General features: G+C 44.4%; 1 protein-coding gene across 5 annotated transcripts in view; it reads right to left on the bottom strand.

Annotated features, from left to right (window-relative positions):
- Positions 1–25000, bottom strand: part of LOC147028870 (synaptic vesicle 2-related protein-like) — a 297753-nt gene that overhangs the window by 236886 nt on the left and 35867 nt on the right. For all 5 annotated transcript variants that reach the window (XM_085879658.1, XM_085879653.1, XM_085879655.1 and 2 more), the window contains exons 7-10: positions 12797–12860; positions 12158–12283; positions 1249–1380; positions 1056–1129 (exon numbers count right to left, since the gene is read on the bottom strand). In XM_085879658.1, coding sequence (XP_085735784.1) covers positions 1056–1129; positions 1249–1380; positions 12158–12283; positions 12797–12860 — 396 coding nt within the window. The remainder of the gene's footprint in view (positions 1–1055; positions 1130–1248; positions 1381–12157; positions 12284–12796; positions 12861–25000) is intronic.

The raw sequence follows: 25000 nt of genomic DNA, 5'->3' as shown, positions 1-25000 counted from the left end.
AGCAACAGAAAGAAGGGGGAAACACACCAACAGCAGAGCAAAGGAACAAAATAAAGGGAGAGGAATGAGGGATAGGAGATGATATATGGGGTGGACAAGATGGATATACTTGAAGGAAGGAAAAACTGGAAATTTGGAAAGAGATCAGCTTGGATGGGGAGGGGGTTTAGCAGTGGTAAAAAGATCATGGTTTTGGATGGGTGAGTATCTGAGATGTTGGTGAACAGCTGCTGTCTTGAAGACCTAGAGGGAAGGAATGAGATAGAAGAGTGTAGAAGTTGACTCATAGGTGGGGAAAAAACAAGGAATGAATGAGTGGGTGAGCACTGAGCAGGGATTCTGGATTTTGGGAGTTTCTCCATAAGAGGGTTGCTGATGGACCACATGCACCATGCAGAGACATGGGGGGGGGGGGGAGAGACAAAGTATGGGAAGAGCATAGGGTGTAAGAACAGAAAGGAGTCAAAAGAAGACAGACCACCAACCTGTCTATGATATCAAAGTGACAGGCCGAAAGGCTCAGCTTCATCCCAGGAGATTCCAATGATCTTGAAGGCTTTAGCTGCCATTGTGTCAAGCTGTGCAATGTCTCAACCAGATATCATCCTGCTAATTACCCAGATATCCTTGCATCCATGCTGCTGTTGGATCAAGTGGTTCAGACCATTTAACATTTCCATTGCCTTGATATATTTGAAACAAGGTTCAAACACCCTTGCACGAGCCGTCAGAATCAAGCAGCATATCATCCGTGCTGCAATGTGACAGTCAATGAATGTATGACATGAGTCCGAAGACCTAATAAGTTTTGCCCCTGGATTTATAAATGCTAACCAAGCAGTCCTGGCCAATGTCATCTCACTTTGCCTGTTTCCACTTGGCTGAATCAAGCACAAACATGTCTCATGTAACATCAGTGTACTTTCTTTCACACTCATTACAAGGACCTTAGGAGACAATGGAAAATATACAGTGAATAGGATTTCAATTTGGGATCTTAGCATCATGAGCTATGTGCTCCAACAGGAGTGCCAAGCAGGCCAACCAAAACTTACCAGATGAACCAGAGCAGAAAAGTGGTTCGTCTTTGTTTTTCAACCAGAAGGTCTCGCATTCTTCCCAGGCTCTCCTAGAAAGCACAGTGAACATTTTGGAGTTTAAACAATTACCGGGTCCCACAGGTCTCAAGTTCCAAATTTATTAAACCAGCAACGTGGCACAGTAAGTTTTGGTAGGTGACAATTGTACCTGTTTGGTGCTGGCCATCAGGGTACCTGCAGGGAGAGGTACTCCATTGAAACGCGAAATCTGTTTCAAAGTTGCAAGAGCTTTCTCAGTTTGGCCACAGATCATATCATAGCGGGTGCTCTCCGGAAGCCACTGAAAATACATTTGCTCATCTCTTTACTAATCTGCAGACCGAATGTGTTTCTTGAAGTACATATAGATTGTCATAAAACAGATGTTCCTGGGAGGTTTGCATGCTCATAAATGTAAGTTGTAAAACAGGCATGGCATAGAAGAAAAAAGAAAGAAGCCAAAATTTTACTTGGCTAAACAAATTGAGCCTTTTCGTTTCAAAAATGTAGCCATTAATTATCAAGAATTCATACAATCTGATGAGATTCACGAGACTTTTGTTTGCATGCTAAACTGTGCACCATGCAACAATACTTATGGCCTTACTGAATCTAAGAAAGTGATATAAACCCCATCAAGCTTGATGAGAATCAAGTTCTTTCCACAACAAATCTTCAAAATGTCAAATATTTCTGCGAGTATTTTTGCAATTATAAGATATACTGTATCTTTCTTTCTTTCTTTCTTTGCTCAAGTTGCTCAAGGTGCTCATGCTGCACTTGAATTGAGCTAGTGGTAAAAAATTGTGAATGCACTTAATTTCACAACTAAAGGATTATTTTTAACTCGCAAAGGTATCTATCTATAATTCCAGCAATCTCTGTGGGTCTGTGTGTCTGTCTGTCTGTCTGTCTGTCTGTCTGTCTGTCTGTCTGTGACTGCTGTTTCTCGACGATCACCGGTCCGATCTGATTGAAACGTGCCAGGAATATTGCCAGGGCCCCGCGGATGTGCCTTTTCAAGGTTTGATGTCAATCGGACGAGCGGTTCCCAAGTTATGGCCATTTATCTGTCAACCAATGACATGACACGGTGCCATGACGTCAATTAATGTTTATTTATTTATTATTATTATTTTTAATTTTTTTATATTTAGATCGGACCACTGGTCCGATCTAATTGAAACTTGCCAGGTATATTTCTAGGGACCTGAGTATGTGCCTTTTCAAGGTTTGATATCGTTCTTCATCCGTTTCAGCTGTTTCCCAAGTGTTTGCCAAGGTTTGAAAGCTGTTTTTTTCCAAGGTTCAAATTAATTGTTCAAATTATTAATTAATACAAAGGTTTGAATTTTCCCAAGGGAAACAACTGTTTCCCAAGGGTTTGAAAGCTGTTTTTTCCCAATGTTTAAATAATTGTTGTGCTTGGTAGACATTTGCGAATACATTTACAGAGAGAGGGGCGAGAGAGGAGGGGGGAGAGAGGTGGAGAGGAGCGAGAGAGAGGGAGGGGGAGGGAGGGGGAGGGAGGGGGCGAGAGAGGGGGGTGAGAGAGGGGGTGAGAGAGAGGGGCGAGAGAGAGGGGCGAGAGAGAGGGGGCGAGAGAGAGGGGGCGAGAGAGAGGGGGCGAGAGAGGGGGCGAGAGAGGGGGCGAGGGAGGGGGCGAGGGAGGAGGCGAGGGAGGAGGCGCGGGAGGGGGCGAGGGAGGGGGCGAGGGAGGGGGGCGAGAGAGGGGGCGAGAGAGGGGGCGAGAGAGGGGGCGAGAGAGGGGGCGAGAGAAGGGGGGCGAGAGAGGGGGGCGAGAGAGGGGGCGAGAGAGGGGGCGAGAGAGGGGGGCGAGAGAGGGGGCGAGAGAGGGGCGAGAGAGGGGGCGAGAGAGGGGGCGAGAGAGGGGGGAAGAGAGGGGGCAAGAGAGGGGGCAAGAGAGGGGGGCAAGAGAGGGGGCGAGAGAGGGGGCGAGAGAGGGGGCGAGAGAGGGAGGGAGAGAGGGGAGGGAGAGAGGGGCATCACAATTCAAGAGAGGGTGAGAGAGAGGAGGGGGCAAGAGAGGGGGATGGGAGAGGGGGTGAGAGTGGGGACGAGGGAGAGGGGGTGAGAGTGGGGACGAGAGAGTGGGGACGAGAGAGTGGGGACGAGAGAGTGGGGACGAGAGAGTGGGGACGAGAGAGTGGGGACGAGAGAGTGGGTACGAGAGAGTGGGTACGAGAGAGTGGGTACGAGAGAGTGGGGACGAGAGAGTGGGGACGAGAGAGTGGGGACGAGAGAGTGGGGACGAGAGAGTGGGGACGAGAGAGTGGGGACGAGAGAGTGGGGACGAGAGAGTGGGGACGAGAGGGTGGGGACGAGAGAGTGGGGACGAGAGAGTGGGGACGAGAGAGGGGGGACGAGAGAGGGGGGACGAGAGAGTGGGGACGAGAGAGTGGGGACGAGAGAGAGGTGACGAGAGAGAGGTGACGAGAGAGAGGTGCGAGAGAGTGGGGGCGAGAGAGAGGTGCGAGAGAGTGGGGACGAGAGAGAGGTGCGAGAGAGAGGTGCGAGAGAGTGGGGACGAGAGAGAGGTGCGAGAGAGGAGGGGAGAGAGGAGGGGGAGAGAGGAGGGGGAGAGAGGAGGTGGTGAGAGGGGGGGGCAAGAGAGGGGGAGAGAGAGGGGCATCACAATTCTTCTTCCTCTTCGTTTGATATGACGTCACAGTTGATGCTGGGGACCTGAGTATGTTTCCCAGGTGTTTCCCAAGTAATGGCCATTTATGATACGGTTGGTCCGATCTAATTGAAACAATGCCCCAATCCAGTCGTCGTTTACGAGAGCGAAGCAACAAAGCTGCACATACTGGCACGCACCTACGGGCACACACCTACGGGCCCGCACTAGTATTTATAATTCCATCTGTTGAGCTGACCCCTTCTTAGCCATTCCAATGTGCCTTCTTTGTCTATTCACAGTCTCTCCAACTCTTCTTTACATCTCACTGCTCTTTTATCGTTCTCCCATTTGTTAGTGTATTTTCGTTGTAGCCTGGTGTTGGCTTGGTGGTTTGGATGGCGGCTTGGGATCCTAGGGTGCTGAGTTCAATCCCCGTTGGCTGCTGAATTAATACACACCAGGAGGTTGACTCAGCTTGTCATCCTTCCGAGGTCGGCAAAATGAGTACCAGTGTACTGGTAAGGGGGACACTGCATCAGCGGCAAAAGGTGCGTCCCAACCAATGATGCAACCAGCAGCTACAGGCTGCACTCAATAGGGAGGGAGTGTATTTTCGTTGATATGAGCAGAGGTGGTGTTATGGCCATGCAACCCATACGATTGCATGTAGCCCCAAGGCAACAAGGGCAATGCTGAGCCCCTCCTCCCACCCCTTCCCCTCCATCATCCCATCCCTCTGGACTCCCACGCCTTCCATGCAACAGGTGGTAGCTTGCGTGTTTATAAGTTATGAATTGTGAGAAAATAACTGCTTAAAACCCCTGCAAAAGCAAGGTGTATTGTGGTAAAAAAAAAGTGATCCTATAAAGTTTTGTCACGATTAACCTTGGAAGCACAGAGGAGTGGCGTCATAAACAAACGAACATCCCATTCACTTTTATTTGGAAGATAACATCACTCCAAGCTGGTAATGAAATGAAATAATATCCCAAGTGAAAGCAGATCACACAAAAAGGGGAGACTATGTGAACTTGTTTTCAAAAAACAAACAAACACCAGATAACAACGTGGCACCACATGACAACGTGGGGTCCACACTTTGAACTTTGATCCATTGACCAGTTATTATAAAGGAGAATATGATGTATTTTTGTTGAGTTTCGCAGAGTTACAGTGCGTGCAGAGTGAACTGCGTACCGGAGCGTGGGGTAGTGCAGATGACCAAATGAATGAACAAACACACAACTCTGAGAACAACAAAAATTTAACAGCTTGGTCCATGAACCATGATCATTTACCCAAGCGGAGATGGACACTTTGAGTCCTGGGATAACTCTGAGTTCATTCCGCCTCCTGAAACCCACAAATAGAGATAACAAAACAAACACACACAAGCACACAATTATTTTTCATGATTGCCATCACTGAAGGAGAGGGTATTGCTTTTTGGTCCATTTGTTACTTGCAAAATCGAAGACTTTTCAAGTATATTGGTCAGTCGATTTTGTTATTCTGTCTGTTTGTCGCCTACAGGTCACAATTATAAACCAATCTTCACAAAATTTCACCACATGGTAGAGTTTGTCAAAAAGGATGAAACCTATTGTTTGAGGTTGAAAGGTCAAAAGGTCAACAACTTAGGTGAGATTTCTAAAATCCTCAATTTCCATTTCATTGACTTGAAATTTGAAGAGGATTTATATTTCAGGTCAATGAATACAAACAGCCAATTATTTTTGAGGTCAACATGGACCAAAAGGTCAACAACTAAGAAAGTATTTCTAAAGAACTCAATTTTCATCTCACTGACTTGAAATTTGAAGAGGATTTATATTTCAGGTCAATGAATACAAACAGCCAATTATTTTTGAGGTCAACATGGACCAAAAGGTCAACAACTAAGAAGGTATTTCTAAAGTCCTCAATTTTCATCTCACTGACTTGAAATTTGAAGAGGATTTATATTTCAGGTCAATGAATATAAACACCAATTATTTTCGAGGTCAACAAAGACGAAGGGAAGTTAGTGGAAAAAAAAGACAACATAGGCCGAATTTCTAAAATTGTCAATTTTCATTTGATTGACTTGAAATTTGAAGAGGAGTTGCAGATTTGGTCATTGAATTCAACCAGCAATTATTTTTGAGGTCAAATTTGTTGAATGGATTTTGCAAGTATCGTGTGACATCAGTGCATGATGCATGGTGTCACCTTGCAATTCTGTTTGTCTGTACAGAACTTTCGTGTTTTTCTCTGTTGGATTGAGACGGATTTTTCACCATTGGTGCGACTACTCATGGAGAATATTTTAATGATAATTCTGATGTCATAGATCACGTGGCGTGGCAACCATATTGGAAAAACCGCAAAACTTTGGACCCCTGCATCTCTGAAACCGCACCAGGGAAAAAAATTGACTCAGCACGTAGCAAGTACTTCTCGTGGGGAATGAGTGATTTTTTTTTAGGACATCATAGTTGCCTTCGTTATGACGTCATAATTGCATATGTAGAATGCCACATCCGATCAGTATGAAAATTTTTTCAGGGTCATCTCGGGATAAAATGGTCCACAGAAAAAAATTCATGTCGTCATCGGTCACGTGATTTGGCAGCCATATTAAATAAAATAAAATAAATAAAAAAAACCTTCAAAAATCTTGTTTGAAGTGGCTGAGCAAATCAAGGTGAAACTTTACACCTACGACCAACTGTCCATGAGGAACAAAAGGTTCACACACATGATATCGTAGGTCACATGGTTTGGCAGCCATATTGGATTTACTACCAAACCGATAAAAATCCACCACTTAAAATAAGTCTTGGCAAGGGTCTGTAATCCCTGATTGCTCTTTTTCTTGTCATTCATGCACTCTCTTGGAGTTCCCTTCGTATGCATGCAAAGTTTTTGCGGCTGCTATGTTTCATGGTTTTGGAGGACACATACACTGACTGACTGGCATTTATTACTATGGATCATTCCACACTGTTTACTCACCAGAAATAAATATGAACACGTGCCTTGTCAACAAAGGTGAACTCATCCGGGTTTGAATCCCAGGTGAGTCATACTGTAATTGCTTGAAAGCTGGCATTGTAGCAGCTGGGGTTAGTGGTGAAATGCCACAGTGGAGAGGGGGTGGGGGTGCAACTAAAAGCAGACTTTTGGGTTATTCATTTCTATACAAAACTCTAAGCTTCTACCTGTATTGCATGAACAAACATTGAATTAGGGGACAATTTACTTTAGATGGAATCCAAGAACTGTATTCGATAATGGATGAATGAGAAGTTAAAAAAAAAAGATTGATTGACATATGGCTAGGATTTCAAATCCTGATTGTGAGGCTAATACCATATGTGAATGCTAAATGTTCCAATGCTTTGGCCATTGGCCCATCTTGCTTCTTTTGGCCCATTTGGTCCAGAAAGAAATGTAAAAGTCATTGTGTACTTTTACCAAATCCAAATTATTTGACTGAGGTAATCTGTATCATTAGCACTACATCTGCAGTATTTGCTGGAATGTGGCTCTGGCACACCAAGCAGACATGAGGAAATTGATGTGAACAATTATGTCTGTACTAATAAATGTGTGTGTGTGTGTGTGTGTGTGTGTGTGTGTGTGTGTGTGTGTGTGTGTGTGTGTGTGTGTGTGTGTCTGCAACGCGAGGCTCCACAGCACAAACCAGTAAACCGATTATTTTTCAAATGATAGTCCTTCAAAAATAGGGTGTCTATTTACCATCATTTTTTATGAGGAGTGCCAGTTGGCAAAATACGCAATAGGAAAAATCTTGCCAGGCAGAGGAACAATTGTGTGTGAACCAATACGTCTTGGCAATGAATATTTGTCGGTGGATCGGTCAGAATGAAAAGCATCGTATCCAGCACTTCGATCCGAGCGGATCCCTCGTCGCCTACCGGCTTGTCTTTTCTTTACTCAATATAATTGTCTGAACAGTAGAAAAATTAAAATGAATGATTTGCTTTAAAAACCTACACTTGGTTATGAAAATCGCTAATTTGTTGAAATTTTCAGATTTCACTCCAGATTCCGACACTTATTTAGTCCACGGGATCTTATTTTCAAATCGGATAAAATATTTTCATTACATACTTTAATTAGTCCTTGAGAGTAGATTGTGTTTCCAAATCGAGGCATGTTTGAATCGGCCAAACAAAATGGTGAATTAAGACCCCAGAATCCAGCTAACAGGGCTGACCAAGGATGACACATTGCTAAAAGTTAATTAAGTAAGGCTGGGTTATTAAATACCCCTTTTGAAGATAATTAACAAACACCCAGTTTTCATTCATGCACTACCTTGGAGTTTTCTTGGTATGTGTGTAAAGTTTCAACCCACTAGGTTTCATGGTTTTGGAGTTATGGAGGACGGAGACACACACACACACACACACACACACACACACACACACACACACACACACACACACACACACACACACACACACACACACACACACACACACACACACACACACACACACACACGGAAAACCCGACAATAAGGGATATCTAGTATATATAGCAAATCCAATTAAGGAATGTGCAGAAAGTGCAACTTCATTGAGCGCAAAGCAGTGCTCCATAACCTACTTTTGCAAGCCATGACGATACAGTCCACAGGGGTTGCTGTTTTTTTGACAATTACATGTGCAGTTCTATTTTTTTCACCATTTTGTGTGATCTGCTTTCATGACAAAATGTTAATATAACGAGAAGGGCACTCAGTAGAATGCATGCCTCCGCTAAGCTGATTAGGTTGTGTTTTGTATGCCACTGATAGGCTGAATCTGGATTCGGACCTGAACTACAATTTATTCAGCTTGTACTTATCACCTAACCAACTCATCCACCAAGTTTCGTCTGAATCCGTCCCCAATTTTTTGAGATCCTGTTCACAAACAAACAAGAAAGATGTCGTACATAGCACGATACTTGCAAAATCCATATAACAAATTTGACCTTATAAATAATTGGTGGTGGAATTCAATGACCAAATATGCAAGTCCTCTACAAATTTCAAGTCAATCGAATGAAATTGAGGATTTTAGAAATTCCACCTAAGTTGTTGACCTTTGGCTTATGTTGACCTTTTGACCTCAAAAACAATCGGCTTCTTCAATATGACAAACTCTACCATGTGATGAAGTGTAGTGAAGATCGGTTGAAAATTGTGACCTCCAGGCAATTGAAATACAGACAACCAGAACAACACACAAGACCAACCAATATACTTGAAAAATCTTTGATATTTGCAAGTAACAACCAGACAGACAGACGGGGTGAAAACATAACCTCCATCCACCTTCGATGGCAGAGGGAAATATACCAATACTTGCTGTAATATTGTAAGGTAATAAAGTCAGCAATTTCTGCAAGCGAAGAGGTACTTTTTTTGTTGCTGCAAATGAAGGAATTTTGCTTGAAAACATTTTGTGTGCTCTCCTTTCATGACAAAATATAAATAAACTTTAAATAGTGCTGCAATATATTAATAGTTGGCAGTTGCTGAAAAAGAAGAGGTGTGTGGATAGCACATACAGATGTGGTACAAATCTACTATAAATGTATGAGGTGTGTGTGTGTGTGTGTGTGTGTAGGTGTGTAGGTGTGTGTGTGTGTGTGTGACATATATATATATATATATATATATATATATATATATATATATATATATATATATATATATATATATATATATACATATATACATCTTCTTATTCTTTCAGGTGCTCCCGTTAGGGGTCGCCACAGCGGATCATCCGTATGATCCGCATAGTGATTTGGCACATGTTTTACGCCGGATGCCCTTCCTGACGCTACCCTGGTCGCCTCTTACGACACAGGGATATGGTACACCTATTTTAACCGGGGTATACACTGGCCCAGTACACTGGTACTCACTTTGCCGACCTCGGAAGGATGACAGGCTGAGTCAACCCCCTGGTGTATTAATTCAGTGGCCCAACAGGGCTTGAACTCAGGACCTTTTGCTCCCAAGCCGCTGCCCTAACCACTGCGCCAACACCAGGATATATATATATATATATATATATATATATATATATATATATATATATATATATATATATATATATATATATATATATATTCCAAAAACTCTCATCTTGTATATGTGTATGTATGTATATATGTATATATGTATGTATTTATGTATGTATTTATGTATGTTCCCGAAATACAGCCAAAACGGTATATGATAGCGCAAAACTTTTAGGGCCACCTTACTCACCATTACTCACCATTCTCCTGCGGTGTACAGTATCAAGTTTCGTTCAAATCAGGCAACGAAAAAATAATTAAAAAATTAATTCCCGATTCAGTCAAGGACTCTTCAGGAGAATTTGGTCAATGCAAACATCCTCAGCGGTATAGTTCGCTGGAGCTATCTTGTTTTTTTTTCTTTAAATGAATTTTTTATCAACCGCTGTCACAATGGGAACCCAATGGGTTCACGGGTCATCTTGGATATATATATATATGTATATATATATATATATATATATATATATATATATATATATATATATATATATATATATATATATATATATATATATATATATATATATATATATATATATATATATATATATATGTATATATATATATATATATATATATATATATATATATATATATATATATATATATATATATATATATATATATATATATATATATATATATATATATATATATATATATATATATATATATATATATATATATATATATATATATATATGTATATATATATATATGTATATATATATATATATATATATATATATATATATATATATATATATATATATATATATATATATATATATATATATATATATATATATATATATATATATATATATATATATATATATATATATATATATATATATATATATATATATATATATATATATATATATATATATATATATATATATATATATATATATATATATATATATATATATATATATATATATATATATATATATATATATATATATATATATATATATATATATATATATATATATATATATATATATATATATATATATATATATATATATATATATATATATATATATATATATATATATATATATATATATATATATATATATATATATATATATATATATATATATATATATATATATATATATATATATATATATTTATATATATATATATATATATATATATATATATATATATATATATATATATATATATATATATATATATATATATATATATATATATATATATATATGTATTTTTTTTTTTTTGAGGCATACTTTTTGTGTCTATGAATTATGCACGTCTATAAAGTATGCACCATTGGAATGTACCTTTTAACTCTTTAGACTGCTGAGACCCCTTCGACATTTGAAGACCCTTTAAGACCCTGAGAACCAAAAAGACCTAAAAGACCCCAAGGTCCCAAAAGAGCCCAAATATCCAAAAGACCCAGATGACCCCAAAGAACCAAAAGTTCCCGAGGATCCAGAAGATCCAAAAGTTTGAAGACCCAAAAGGCCCAGAGGATCTCAAAGACCCAGAGGACCCAAAAGACCCACAAGTCCCTCAATACCATTTTAGACTTCAATAAGCAGGTGAGGGAAGTGTGTGTATGTTTGTATGTGGGGGGAATGTTTTTCGTGGTGTTCTCCGAGAGCATTCTGATTTGGAATGCGATGCACCAAAATTATCGTCATGATCTCCCGAATTGACTCGGCCAATTCACGACAAAAAAAAAAAAAACCATTGGAATTCCTATTCCCACGTTGAAAACGCATGCCATGTTAAGGTATACAGTGCCGATAAAAAGTTTACACCCCCATTCAAAATTTTCACCTTTTGTTGCCTTGTAGCCTGGAATTAAATTGCATTAAATCAGACTTTTTCCCACCTATATTTACACATTGAAACCCACAACTTCCAAATGAAAAACAAATTCTACAAATTTCAGAAAATTGATTAAAAATACAAAACTACAACATCTTGGTTCTCCTAACATATACATATATATACATATATATATATATATATATATATATATATATATATATATATATATATATATACATACATACAGTATATATGGCTCTCCCATAAATGCTGAACACAAAGCAATGAGGCAGGATGTACCTCATTTAAAGTCTTTGGTGTGATTTTTCCGGGGTAATAATCCCAACGCCAACATATGACATCCCAGACTCATGGAGGATCTTTAATACACTGCCACTGTGGCTGCTATATTTGGAAACGATTCCCATTCAAAACAAAGCAGAATGACAAAATCTCAATTTCACAAGTTATAATGAGCTAACAAATACTTATTTTTTAAAATGACCATGTTGAGTCTTACGAAGGCAATGAAGAAAATGATGAAAACTGGAAAGGAGCAAATGAAGATGAACCACTTCCAGGTCATGATGGGAAGGATAAACACAGCCACGCCAATCATGGTCAGCATACCAATGGACCAAGTCACCTGCACCGATGATGCACATAGGAGAGAGAGAACAGAGGAACAATGTCAGAGACATCTACTTGGGGTTCTATAAAAAATGAATATGCAACAAGGCATTACCATGGTCCACCACCCAAAAGGTTTAGTGGAATGGTTTCCTGGATTTACACAAGTTTACATTAACATTCGACTTCACCAGCATTGCTTTTGGCTTGACAGCTTCAACCAGCAGGTCAAAACACACAAAATAGAGTTAAATACAGGTTCTACTGTCAAGCATAGGAAGCCAAGTAATGTGTCAATTTCAGATCAGGATGCTACAAATAAACACACAAATATATGCGACACACCATTACTCCCTCACACCCCACTCCACCCTGCCTCCCAGCTTATGGAATGACAAGATCAGGCATGGACATTAAAGAGCTGTTGAAGCAACATAAAATGGAAGCACCTTACTAAATTTTCAAGTGGAGAATATTCTTCCTTGGATGAGGGATTGAGGGAGGGGGGGGGCGGAACAATTCATCTCACCCCGAAGTTTATGAGGCACCGAGAGCGGATTTTCACAGTCAGGTACTCCGCAAATAGTGTTGTCCTAGAAAGAAAAGAGGCAGAAAAGATGTCAAATCCTCCTACAACGACAATGTAACTCTTTTGTTTGGTTTGGAAGGAAAGGGGGGGGGGGCGGAGGGGTGCAACAACACTTCAGTGGTATATATTTCCAGTGAAGAAATTGTCCCAATGGACAGGTTAATTTCCCTGAGAATGACGGACTGGATTACTTGGAATATCAAAGGGGTGATGTACTATATTATGATACACATTTACCTAACGAGAATTTGTATGATCCCCAAACCTGAACCCCAGGAACTGTGACAATTTTTTTTTTAACTCCTAAAGCTTTCCCATGCACACCCAGAGTATAACCCCCAGTTTTCAACTCATTCTATTGAACAGTTGAGTCGTGCATGGAAAACAGACACACTTCTCAAACTTACATGTCCAGTAACCATAGGAATGCAATTAAAAAGTTTTCTTCTTCCTCCGATGAATTCTCACCTTCCTCCCACCACACCAACCCAAAACTATATGGAAACAATTTTAGCCTCGAAAGGCTCCTGGTTTTACCACCAACTAAACAAGGACCAGGTCATTAGAAGAGAAGTTTACATGACCATAACTTACAAGAAGATTAGTGGACAATAGACAAATTAACATGTCTGTGATTTTTAACCTGGCATCCGAACAACATTCAAAATCAAGTGATCAGATGGTAATATGCCAAAAAGAGCAACTCTATCAGATTGGAGGTATTATGATATAATTTTTAAATGTCACAAAAATGTTCAAACAAGTATCAATGACAAATAAATATCAGCTTTCAAAAAGAAGTTGCCAGGATTGAAAATCAAAAGGATGCTTGTCCAGGTGAGGAAGCAATTATAATTCCCTTTAATAATGAACTGCACTTACCTAAACTTTTGAAAAAGACACATTTGAGCAAAACCATTTATCCCAAGCTCTCAGGCTACGGAATGCTTCAAAAGTACAATTGTATGCACATTCGAGGGAGGGAGAGGTGGGCATCACCTTCCTAAAAGTGATGAGTCAGGTCAGGGCAGGAATGGGAGCATGCACAGGAGCAGTGCTTCGCTGTGTCCACTTTCTGCCGGTACTCCAGGGGGATTCTGTCTGGCCATCCCCCCAGGCAGATGCCTGGTCCATCCCCACCTTCTTAAGATGCTGATCACCCTGCTGCAACCACGAGGCATATGGTCAGCCCATTGTCTCCTCCGCTCATGAGGCTCCCTCACTGAGAGAATCTGGTGAGCAAGATCAGCATCAGGAAAATGAGCCACATCTCCATACAGCTGCAGCTGATGCTCACGGACTATGCAGGTAACAGGTCTCATTTGAGTCTCTCTCAGCAACGGCTCGTTGGACACAAAGTCTGACCAGCGATAGCCAGGGATTCTCCGAAGTGACCTGGCATAAAGGAATTTAGTCACCGTCTCAGATCCCTGGTCAGAGTCTAAGTTTCACATCCGTAGAGCAAGACTGGAAGCACCAAGAATGGGAAGACTTAGACTTTCGTCCTCCTGCACAGGTAACAGCAGCGCCACACCCCATTATCCAGTGAATCCATGACTCCCCAGGCCCGACCCGAACGTCAATTGACCTTTGACTCACAGCCAGCAGAGATATGAATATCACTGCCAAGGTAAGTGAATCTCTCCGTGACCTCAACATCCTCGCCACAAACACATACAGCCAAGATAGCAGCATCCAAGATTTCACTGAAAGCCTGGATCTTAGTATTGACCCAGGAAACCCATAATCCCAGCAGCTCCGACCCCTCATTTAGCACTTCGAGGGCCCCCAAAAGGATATCTAAAGCCTCCGCAAAGATGACTGCATCATCTGTGAAGTCAAGGTCAGAGATCTTGACATTCACAAATGATGCACTGCAGCTTGACCTCTCTGACATCCTCCCCAGAATCCAGTTCACACAAATGCTGAAAAGTGTGGGAGTACACTGAAAGCTGAAAAGTACACACCCCTGACAAACTTGAGTAACAACTGGAAATAAGTAGGAGATGGTATCACTACATCTCACAGCACTCTCAGTACCAGAGTATAGGTCAGACATAAGATTGATTAGTTTTGGTGGCACCCCACAAAGACCAAGAATCCTCCAGAGGGCATCCCGATTCACTGAATCGAACGCTTTGCAGAGATCAACATAATCTGCAAGCAGCCCATGCCGAAACTCTAATCTGCATTAGGTGAGGAGCCGAAGAGCAAGAATATGGTCAATCGTTGACCTCGTTTGTGGAAAGCCTGACTGCTCTGGGAGATGGTGCTCAAGCAATATGGTTGCCAACCCTATCAATAATTATCCGAGTAATGACCTTTCCGGCACTGAGACCAGCGTCACCCCTCAGTATTTGTTGCAGTCCTGGTGATCACACTTCACTCTCCAGAGTAGCACAACAAGGCCCCTCTTCCAGTCAGTTGGGATGATGCCTGTGTTCCAAGCAGAGCACAGAACTGCATACAATGACATGAGAGAGGAGAGAGGAGAGAGGAGAGAGGAGACAGAGAGAGAGAGGGCGAGAGGGCGAGAGAGAGGGCGAGAGGGAGGGCGAGAGGGAGGGCGAGAGGGAGAGAGGGAGGGCGAGAGGGCGAGAGGGCGAGAGGGAGGGCGAGAGGGCGAGAGGGCGAGAGAGAGGGCGAGAGGGCGAGAGGGCGAGAGAGAGGGCGAGAGGGCGACAGGGCGAGAGAGAGGGCGAGAGGGCGAGAGGGCGAGAGGGCGAGAGGGCGAGAGGGCGAGAGAGAGGGCGAGAGGGCGAGAGGGCGAGAGGGCGAGAGAGAGGGCGAGAGAGAGGGCGAGAGGGCGAGAGGGCGAGAGAGAGGGGGAGAGGGCGAGAGAGAGGGCGAGAGGGCGAGAGGGGGAGAGAGAGGGCGAGGGGGCGAGAGGGCGAGAGAGAGGGCGAGAGGGCGAGAGGGAGGGCGAGAGGGAGGGCGAGAGGGAGGGCGAGAGGGAGGGCGAGAGGGAGGGCGAGAGGGAGGGCGAGAGGGAGGGCGAGAGGGAGGGCGAGAGAGAGGGCGAGAGAGAGAGGGCGAGAGAGAGAGGGCGAGAGAGAGAGGGCGAGAGAGCGAGGGCGAGAGAGCGAGGGCGAGAGAGCGAGGGCGAGAGAGCGAGGGCGAGAGAGCGAGGGCGAGAGAGCGAGGGCGAGAGAGCGAGGGCGAGAGAGCGAGGGCGAGAGAGCGAGGGCGAGAGAGCGAGGGCGAGAGAGCGAGGGCGAGAGGGCGAGAGGGCGAGAGGGCGAGAGAGAGGGCGAGAGGGCGAGAGGGCGAGAGAGAGGGCGAGAGGGCGAGAGGGCGAGAGAGAGGGCGAGAGGGCGAGAGAGAGGGCGAGAGGGCGAGAGGGCGAGAGAGAGGGCGAGAGGGCGAGAGGGCGAGAGGGAGGGCGAGAGGGAGGGCGAGAGGGAGGGCGAGAGGGAGGGCGAGAGAGAGGGCGAGAGAGAGAGGGCGAGAGAGAGAGGGCGAGAGAGAGAGGGCGAGAGAGAGAGGGCGAGAGAGAGAGGGCGAGAGAGAGAGGGCGAGAGAGAGAGGGCGAGGGAGAGAGGGCGAGAGAGAGGGCGAGGGAGAGAGGGCGAGAGAGAGGGCGAGGGAGGGCGAGGGAGGGCGAGAGAGAGAGAGGGCGAGAGAGAGAGGGCGAGAGAGAGAGAGAGGGCGAGAGAGAGCGAGGGCGAGAGAGAGCGAGGGCGAGAGAGAGCGAGGGCGAGAGAGAGCGAGGGCGAGAGAGAGCGAGGGCGAGAGAGAGCGAGGGCGAGAGAGAGCGAGGGCGAGAGAGAGAGATCGAGGGCGAGAGAGAGAGATCGAGGGCGAGAGAGAGAGAGGGCGAGAGAGAGAGAGGGCGAGAGAGAGCGAGGGCGAGAGAGAGCGAGGGCGAGAGAGAGCGAGGGCGAGAGAGAGCGAGGGCGAGAGAGAGCGAGGGCGAGAGAGAGCGAGGGCGAGAGAGAGAGATCGAGGGCGAGAGAGAGAGATCGAGGGCGAGAGAGAGCAAGGTCGAGGGCGAGGTCGAGAGAGAGAGAGCGAGGGCGAGAGAGAGAGAGCGAGGGCGAGAGAGAGCGAGGGCGAGAGAGATCGAGAGAGATCGAGAGAGAGAGAGGGCGAGAGAGAGAGAGGGCGAGAGAGAGAGAGGGCGAGAGAGAGAGGGCGAGAGAGAGAGAGGGCGAGAGAGAGAGAGGCGAGAGAGAGAGAGAGGGCGAGAGAGAGAGAGGGCGAGAGAGAGAGAGGGCGAGAGAGAGAGAGAGGGCGAGAGAGAGAGAGGGCGAGAGAGAGAGGGCGAGAGAGAGAGAGGGCGAGAGAGAGAGAGGGCGAGCGAGAGAGCGCGGGCGAGAGAGAGAGGGCGAGAGAGAGAGAGAGGGCGAGAGAGAGAGGGCGAGAGAGAGAGAGGGCGAGAGAGAGAGGGCGAGAGAGAGAGGGCGAGAGAGAGAGGGCGAGAGAGAGAGAGGGCGAGAGAGAGAGAGGGCGAGAGAGAGAGAGGGCGAGAGAGAGAGATGGCGAGAGAGAGAGAGGGCGAGAGAGAGAGAGGGCGAGAGAGAGAGATGGCGAGAGAGAGAGGGCGAGAGAGAGAGATGGCGAGAGAGAGAGAGGGCGAGAGAGAGAGATGGCGAGAGAGAGAGAGGGCGAGAGAGAGCGGGCGAGAGGGAGGGCGAGAGAGGGAGGGCGAGAGGGAGGGCGAGAGGGAGGGCGAGAGGGAGAGAGGGCGAGAGAGAGAGAGAGGGCGAGAGACTGAGAGAGGCGCGAGAGAGAGAGAGAGCGGAGAGAGAGAGAGTCGAGAGAGAGAGAGAGAGGCGAGAGAGAGAGAGAGAGGGCGAGAGAGAGAGAGAGGGCGAGAGAGAGAGAGAGGCGAGAGAGAGAGAGAGAGAGGAGAGAGAGAGAGGCGAGAGAGAGAGAGAGAGGCGAGAGAGAGAGAGAGAGAGGGCGAGAGAGAGAGAGAGAGGGCGAGAGAGAGAGAGAGAGGGCGAGAGAGAGGGCGAGAGAGAGAGAGAGGGCGAGAGGGCGAGAGAGGGCGAGAGGGCGAGAGAGAGGGACAGACAGACAGACAGACAGACAGACAGACAGACAGACAGACAGACAGACAGACAGACATAGAGATAGAGATAGAGATAGAGATAGAGATAGAGATAGAGATAGAGATAGAGATAGAGATAGAGATAGAGATAGAGATAGAGATAGAGATAGAGATAGAGATAGAGATAGAGATAGAGATAGAGATAGAGATAGAGACAGAGACAGAGATAGAGATAGAGATAGAGATAGAGATAGAGATAGAGATAGAGATAGAGATAGAGATAGAGATAGAGATAGAGACAGAGACAGAGACAGAGACAGAGACAGAGACAGAGACAGAGACAGAGACAGAGAGAGAGACAGAGAGAGAGACAGAGAGAGAGACAGAGAGAGAGACAGAGAGAGAGAGAGAGAGAGAGAGAGAGAGAGAGAGATTGAGAGAGAGAGAGAGAGATTGAGAGAGATTGAGAGAGAGAGATTGAGAGAGAGATTGAGAGAGAGAGAGAGAGAGAGAGAGAGAGAGAGACTTTTGTATCTTTTTATTATAAAAATAGAAAAGAAAGCCCCCAAATGGGAGTTACATTTTCATTTCAGAGAAAGAAAGAAAACCAAGAAACAATTTCTGAAGAAAGGAAAGGATGAATCAGGTGGATTATATACAGAACATTTCACAAAAGGATAAACATTCTTCTTGGACTTTGCAAATAACTTATTTTATGCACCATTTTGATTCAAACTGTGGTAATCTTCCAGTTACCGAAAAGAAAGCAAAATCCAATTTAACACAACTTATTACAAGTTTTTGGAACAAAAACAAAGCATCTTCATCATTTACTCCAATACCATCAAGTTTTCTTTTCCTTGACTGATATACTGCCATGTTTGCCTGAGTAAGCAGGAAATTGGCAAACACAGCATTGGAATTTTTGTGTGGGATATCCAATCCGTAGATGAACACACAAGTGTTAAAAATCAAACGAAACCTCACAAAACAATTCCGAAGTAAAATAAATAAAGGTGCCAACCGTTGGCATTCAACATTGATGTGAAAAAGGTTTTCAGATTTCTTACAAAAGGGACATTCATCTACAAGCAGATTTGAAAAACGGTGTAACAAGTGATTAGAAGGAAGGATCCAGTGTACTAGTCTTCATTGGAGGTCACCATGTCGTGGTGGTAAAGGAGGGTGATAAAAAACCTTTCCAGTTCGGAAAATAAGGGGGAGAACAAGGTAAGAGGTCTCTCCATCGAACCTTCTGCTGTGTTATTTGCCGTTGCGAAACAAATTTTACACAACCCAAATAAAGGTCTTTTTGTTTGGGAAGGCCATTGAAGCCTCCATTAAAAGGGGGACAAGGAAGAGGGTTGGCAAGAGAAAAAACACATACGAGTTCACGAAAGGTAGAGAGAGAAGGTATTCAATGCGCATTTTGTTCATTGCTTTGCTGGTCCTGCTCCCAAGCAGGTGCGAGCTGTATGACCAAAGCACACTACATAATATGCATGCCACGATTCGAGAGGATCGCACACCGACCAGGCTTGCCAATGCATCAGCTCCGATCCAGCTGCCGTTTGGGCTGAGAAGATCTGCGACAGATTTAACGCCCTTGTCGGTGAAGCGTTGAATAAAACATCTATCAGCAGGCATATCATGGAAAAGGGAGTTGTAGAACAAAGTTTCTTCCAGAAACATCTGTTTCGTGTAAAAATGTGTAGCTCTTGTTATTGTCAGAGCTTGCCATGCATTTAGTATGCTCTGATAGAAACCAGAGAGGGGGGATGTGTCGATTTTGGAAAGGTCCATCAGGAAAAGAGAGTGGTCATCGCCTAGCCTCCCAGCCTGTTGCAAAAGGTGATGAGCGACGTTGACCCATGGTGGAGAGGGTCGCATGTATAGCATGCGAAAAGCAACCGAGAGTCGAAAGGCCATTAGCCGGCTTTTTATGTCGACCAGGCCTTGTCCTCCATCGGTCAGTGGTAAACTGAGGACCCCAGGTCACAGCCAGTGTTTTCCGTCCCAGAAAAAAGACACGAAGCACTTCTGGAGCTGTTGAAGCAACACCGCTGGAGGATGCAGCACGAAGAACCTGTGCCATAAGGTAGAGGCCACCAGTGTGTTGATGACCAAGACCCTTCCACGATATGCCATTTGTGTGATCAGACCTTTCATTTTTGCAGTTTACTGTCAACAAACTAAAGCAGACCAGCCCAATTTTTTGCTACTGTGGTATTATTACCTAAGAACACTCCAAGGTATTTCACACCATCATTGGCCCATGACAGTGGAGCAGGAAGTCTTGGCGCCAAGTAGCACAACGGACCGAGCCAAAGGGCGCTCGTTTTGTTCGAATTTACGTTGGCTGAAGAAGCCTTTTCAAATAAGGACAAACAATAACGAACGATGTTAACGTCATTGATATCTTGTACGAATACACACACGTCATCGGCATATGCCAGTACCTTGATGGGCCGTTCAAGCTGGGACAAACTAACCCCTGTTAGTCTACAGTGCAAAGAGACCAGTAAGGGTTCAATGGAGAGAACATAAAGCAACCCGGAAAGAGGGCAACCTTGTCTAATTCCCTTGTTAATAGACAAAGGTGCAACAAGTTCATTGTTTATCTTAAGCACGCTATAAATATTATTGTATAGTATTTTAATATAAGAGATGAAGGTTGAACCAAGTCCAAACCGCTCAAGTACTTCGAAAAGGTACCGATGGTCGACACGGTCAAAGGCTTTCTCCTCATCAAGGAGAAGAAGTCCTAAATCTTTTGGGTTTTCCTTGCACAGTTCAATGATGTCTCTCACAAGGAAGATGTTGTCATAGATGGAACGTTTTGGGACACAGTAACATTGGTCTTCTTTCAACGAGGATAAATAAGGAGTAAGTCGCGATGCCAGGGCTTTTGAAAATATCTTATAGTCCGTACATAACAGGGAGATAGGACGCCAATTTTCAATACTCCGCATGTCTCCCTTTTTTGGGATGAGGGTAAGAAGAGCTTGTCGGCAACTCCGAGGTAGCTCTCCATGCTGGCAGCTTACGTTCAAGGTGTTAATGAGTTCTGGACCCAATAAGTGCCAAAACTTCTTGTAAAATTTGGTTGCAAGTCCATCCAAACCAGGTGCTTTCCCAATGGCAAGGCCGTGCTGGGCAGTGCCAAGTTCATCCAAAGTAATGGGTCTTTCCAGTTGGGAACGCCCATCTTCACACAACACTGGCAGGCCTACGGAGATCGAGGCGACACTGTCAGGATTTATTTGTTCCATTGAATATATTTTCGAAAAGTATTCCTTCACGAAAAGTTTGATTTCTGATTGTGTAAAGGTAATGGATGAATCTGATAATCGCAGCTGAGAAAGCTGTTTACTGGGAAGACGTTTCTCTAAGGAAAAGAAGTACTTGGTTGGTACGTCTGCCTCATTCAGGTGTCGCGCCCTCATCCGAACTAAGGCACCACGTGCATTCCTCTCGGTTATCTCCTTTAATAAGGACTGTTTCTCAGTTAAGGTTTTTTGTATGTTCCTATTATTTTGTCCGATGACTCGTTGGAGATGTAAAATCTCTAACTGTAATATTTTCTTAACTTCATGGTCAGCCCTTGTTGAGAAAGAACGATACTGTTGACAGAAACCTTTAATTTGGGTTTTTACTAAATCCCACCATATCAACGGGTTAACGGAACAGCTTAGCTTCTGTTCTCGGAGAGCCGTCCAGAAGGATTCAAAGGCCTGAATGAAGTTGAGGTTTTCTAGTGAACTGTTATTGAATTCCCAATGAGAGCTCCCTGGACATGGTTTAGAGAATTGAATAAAGACTCGAGCTCGGGAATGGTCGGAGAAACCAGAAGGCACGATATCGGATTTATAAGCTCCATGTAATAAATGAGAATTTACATAGATGCCATCAAGCATCGTGAGTGAGATGTGGTTGTTTAAACAAAGACACCATGTATAAGACCGATCAGAAGGGTGCTGTATGTACCAAATATCATGAAGATTATATTTCGCAATGATGTTAGCAAAAAGTTTTGCGGTACATGGTTGGGGTTCCGGCCAGTTCCGGTAACATGAAGCATTAACAGTACAGTTAAAATCACCACCAATAATTAGACAAGTCTGCAAATCCAGTGTTTGCAGGAATTTTCTCAGTTCGGCAAAAAAGGAGATCCGCTTGTCATTCTTGCTTGGAGCATACACATTGAGAATTGTGAACTTGACCTGATCGATAGAGAAGGTCACGGAGGCAAGGTGTCCATCAATAATACTCATATATTTAAGGCAGGATGGATGGAAATGTTTCCCTAAGACAAACATGATGCCTGCCTTCGACGTGGAATTGTTACTGAAGAAATATTCCTTGTCCATAAATAGTCGCCACTGAGCCTGAACAGATCGGATGGCATGGGTCTCTTGTAACAAAGCTATGTCGAGACCGTTGACCTCTACCAACTGTTTAATTTGGATCTTGCGGAGCGGACTCCCACCACCATTAACATTTATCGTTCCAATCTTGAAACTGACCATGAGGAAAATAAGGGTTTCTAAGAATAAGATCAGAAGTGGGATAATTGATTCGGATCCCTTTTCGCCTTGGCAATCAGTTTTTTTTTAAGCGGTGACGGTGTGTCTGGTGGAAACCGAATAAGTCAGGCTTACGTACGATAGCCAGAGCACAGTCAAGGAAGGACGGTATATCTGGAAAGTATTCCATCAGGTTTATATTGCATTTCCGATATGTATTTTGTAAGAAGAGTCTTATTTGTTCAGGGGGCGTAGGACTTTGACTGGTGAGCTTCTCCACAGTTTCCACCTGACTGTTCCTGTTTTCTTCCTCCAGGTCAGATTCGTCAGAGTCGGTTTTAGTTTCCGATAAGCTTGTATTGTCCTGCATATCGATACTGTCATCAGTATTGATACACAGATCTGTCCTGGTTACCACGTCTATGTGCTCTTCAATTGTGAGAACATCTCCTGGTGAAGTAACGGAAATAATCGGGGGAGTTGATGAAACGGAAACACCATCAGTGGATGTAGCGATATCGCTTCCCTCGACCGTAACAGTGTTATCGACCTCCAATGGCGAGGGGGTATACAGTACTTTGGGGGTCTCTCATAAAGCATCCATTTTAACGTTTCCTGTGTTTCCAGCTTCACCACGTGATGAGATGGGAGCAGTAACAGGGTTAACATTCATTTCGCTATTTCCTGCTGACAAGGATTCAGGGTTAACATTTACCAAGGTGACAGCAGGATCATCACTCGTGGTCCAGTATCACCGTCAATGGACTTTCCAAGAGGAGAGTTTTTAACGAGTGAAGCAGTTTCATTTACTGCAATAACAGGTAAAGTGGTCTCTGTAAGGGAGACGTCTCTGTCCTCACCGGCAAGTAGGGTAAACTTGTTCGCCGTAGGTACCGGGGTCCGGGTCCATTCCAGGTCCATTCCGGGTAAACATTGTAGAGTGACGTCAGTCACAACTGCAGGAACATTACCGACAGATTCCTCGTTTGTAAATGCTCCCTTCTTCTGGATTAAACGACCATCAGGTAAAGTCGTTCTCTTTCTTGATGAAACGACGGTGAAACCATCCCAAACATTCGTTTTGCTGTTTAGACTATCGGGCTGAGAGGCCTGGGAGGATTGGGCCTTATTACCGGGCATGGTATTCGCTTCCTTCACAGTCTAGGAAGAAGAAGAAGAAGAAGAAGAAGACATATTCTTGTTGACGAGGTTTCCTTCATCGTTTGACGAGGTTGACTTTGGGCAAGATCGTTTCAAGTGTCCGAAATTCCCACATTTGAAACATTTCAGGGTGTCAGTGGTTACGTTGACTTGGTAATCATGATTATCAATTTTGAGTTTTAAAACAATGTTCAAGGTTCTTTCAGCGTTCGAGGGAGGAAGCACCACATGAGCTTATCTCTGAAAAGACATCACATGCTTCGTCCGACCGTCCTGGCAACGTAAAGGTAACACGGTGATCTGAGAAACCACAGTACCATAACGAGATAATTCGGAGATCAGCGTCTGATTCTTCAGGAAAGGAGGAGAGTTCGAGATGATGACCTTCACAGCCGGTGTGTCGAGAGGGGAGACGAGCACGAAATGTCCGTCATCTGTTGATAGTCCAGTCGATACGATTTCGTGAACCAGTTCTGTCTCAGGAACGAAGATAACCACACGTTTGTTCATTCGTGAGGCTGCACGAACTTTGTCAGAACCGACCATGTTTCCCGTAGCGATAATGAGATGCTCGACGCTGACGTCGTCGGGCGGGATGCAGACGATTCCATGTTTTCTTGTTAATGCTTCAAATGCCGAATAACGGGAATAAGAAGTCATGTTTAAGAAGGGGGAGGAGGGGAGATTGCTCTCGTGCAGTGATTAAATACGAGCCGAGACAGGTTTCCAAAGGAAATAAACACAGCTACAGTGAGGAAAAAAAAAACGATCAGTTGAAGGGCCGGGATGGGCCGCCAACTAAAAGCTATCCACACGAAGCTGTGGGCTCTCTCTATATCTCAGGGAAAAGGTAAAAATGTATGCGAGGAGAAAACTGGGGGATGGGGATGGGGAGGGGAAGAGATGAACCGAAGGCCAAACCGTGAAATAACAAGAATAGATGGGCTGGTGGGGTGGGGTGACGACGGCTCCAGGGAAGGCTGGAGCGCGAGGTCTAACGAAGAGGGGAGGGAAGAGGGGGAGGGTGGGAGCACAAATAACGATGCATAGAAGGAAACAAAGGAAGGGAGGTGAAAAACGATGCGAAAGGGGATAGAAAGGCGAAAAAACAGGGCAGATCACAGCTCACCAAAAACACACAGCCGCCATGACACTCCACTCACCAACAGCCAGCAGGGGGCGAGAGAGGGAGAGAGGTAGAGAGGGAGAGAGGGAGAGAGGGAGAGAGGGAAAGAGGGAGGGAGAGAAAGAGGGAGGGAAAGAGGGAGGGAGAGAAAGAGGGAGGGAAAGAGGGAGGGAGAGAAAGAGGGAGTGAAAGAGGGAGTGAAAGAGGGAGGGAGAGAAAGAGGGAGGGAAAGAGGGAGGGAGAGAAAGAGGGAGGGAAAGAGGGAGGGAGAGAAAGAGGGAGGGAAAGAGGGAGGGAGAGAAAGAGGGAGGGAAAGCGGGAGGGAGAGAGGGAGG

This window comes from Eptatretus burgeri, chromosome 4, assembly GCF_056783735.1.
Source record: "Eptatretus burgeri isolate ZD-2024b chromosome 4, Ebu_testis_v1, whole genome shotgun sequence".
NCBI lineage: Eukaryota > Metazoa > Chordata > Myxini > Myxiniformes > Myxinidae > Eptatretus > Eptatretus burgeri.
This window is presented reverse-complemented; position numbering and strand designations above follow the sequence as displayed.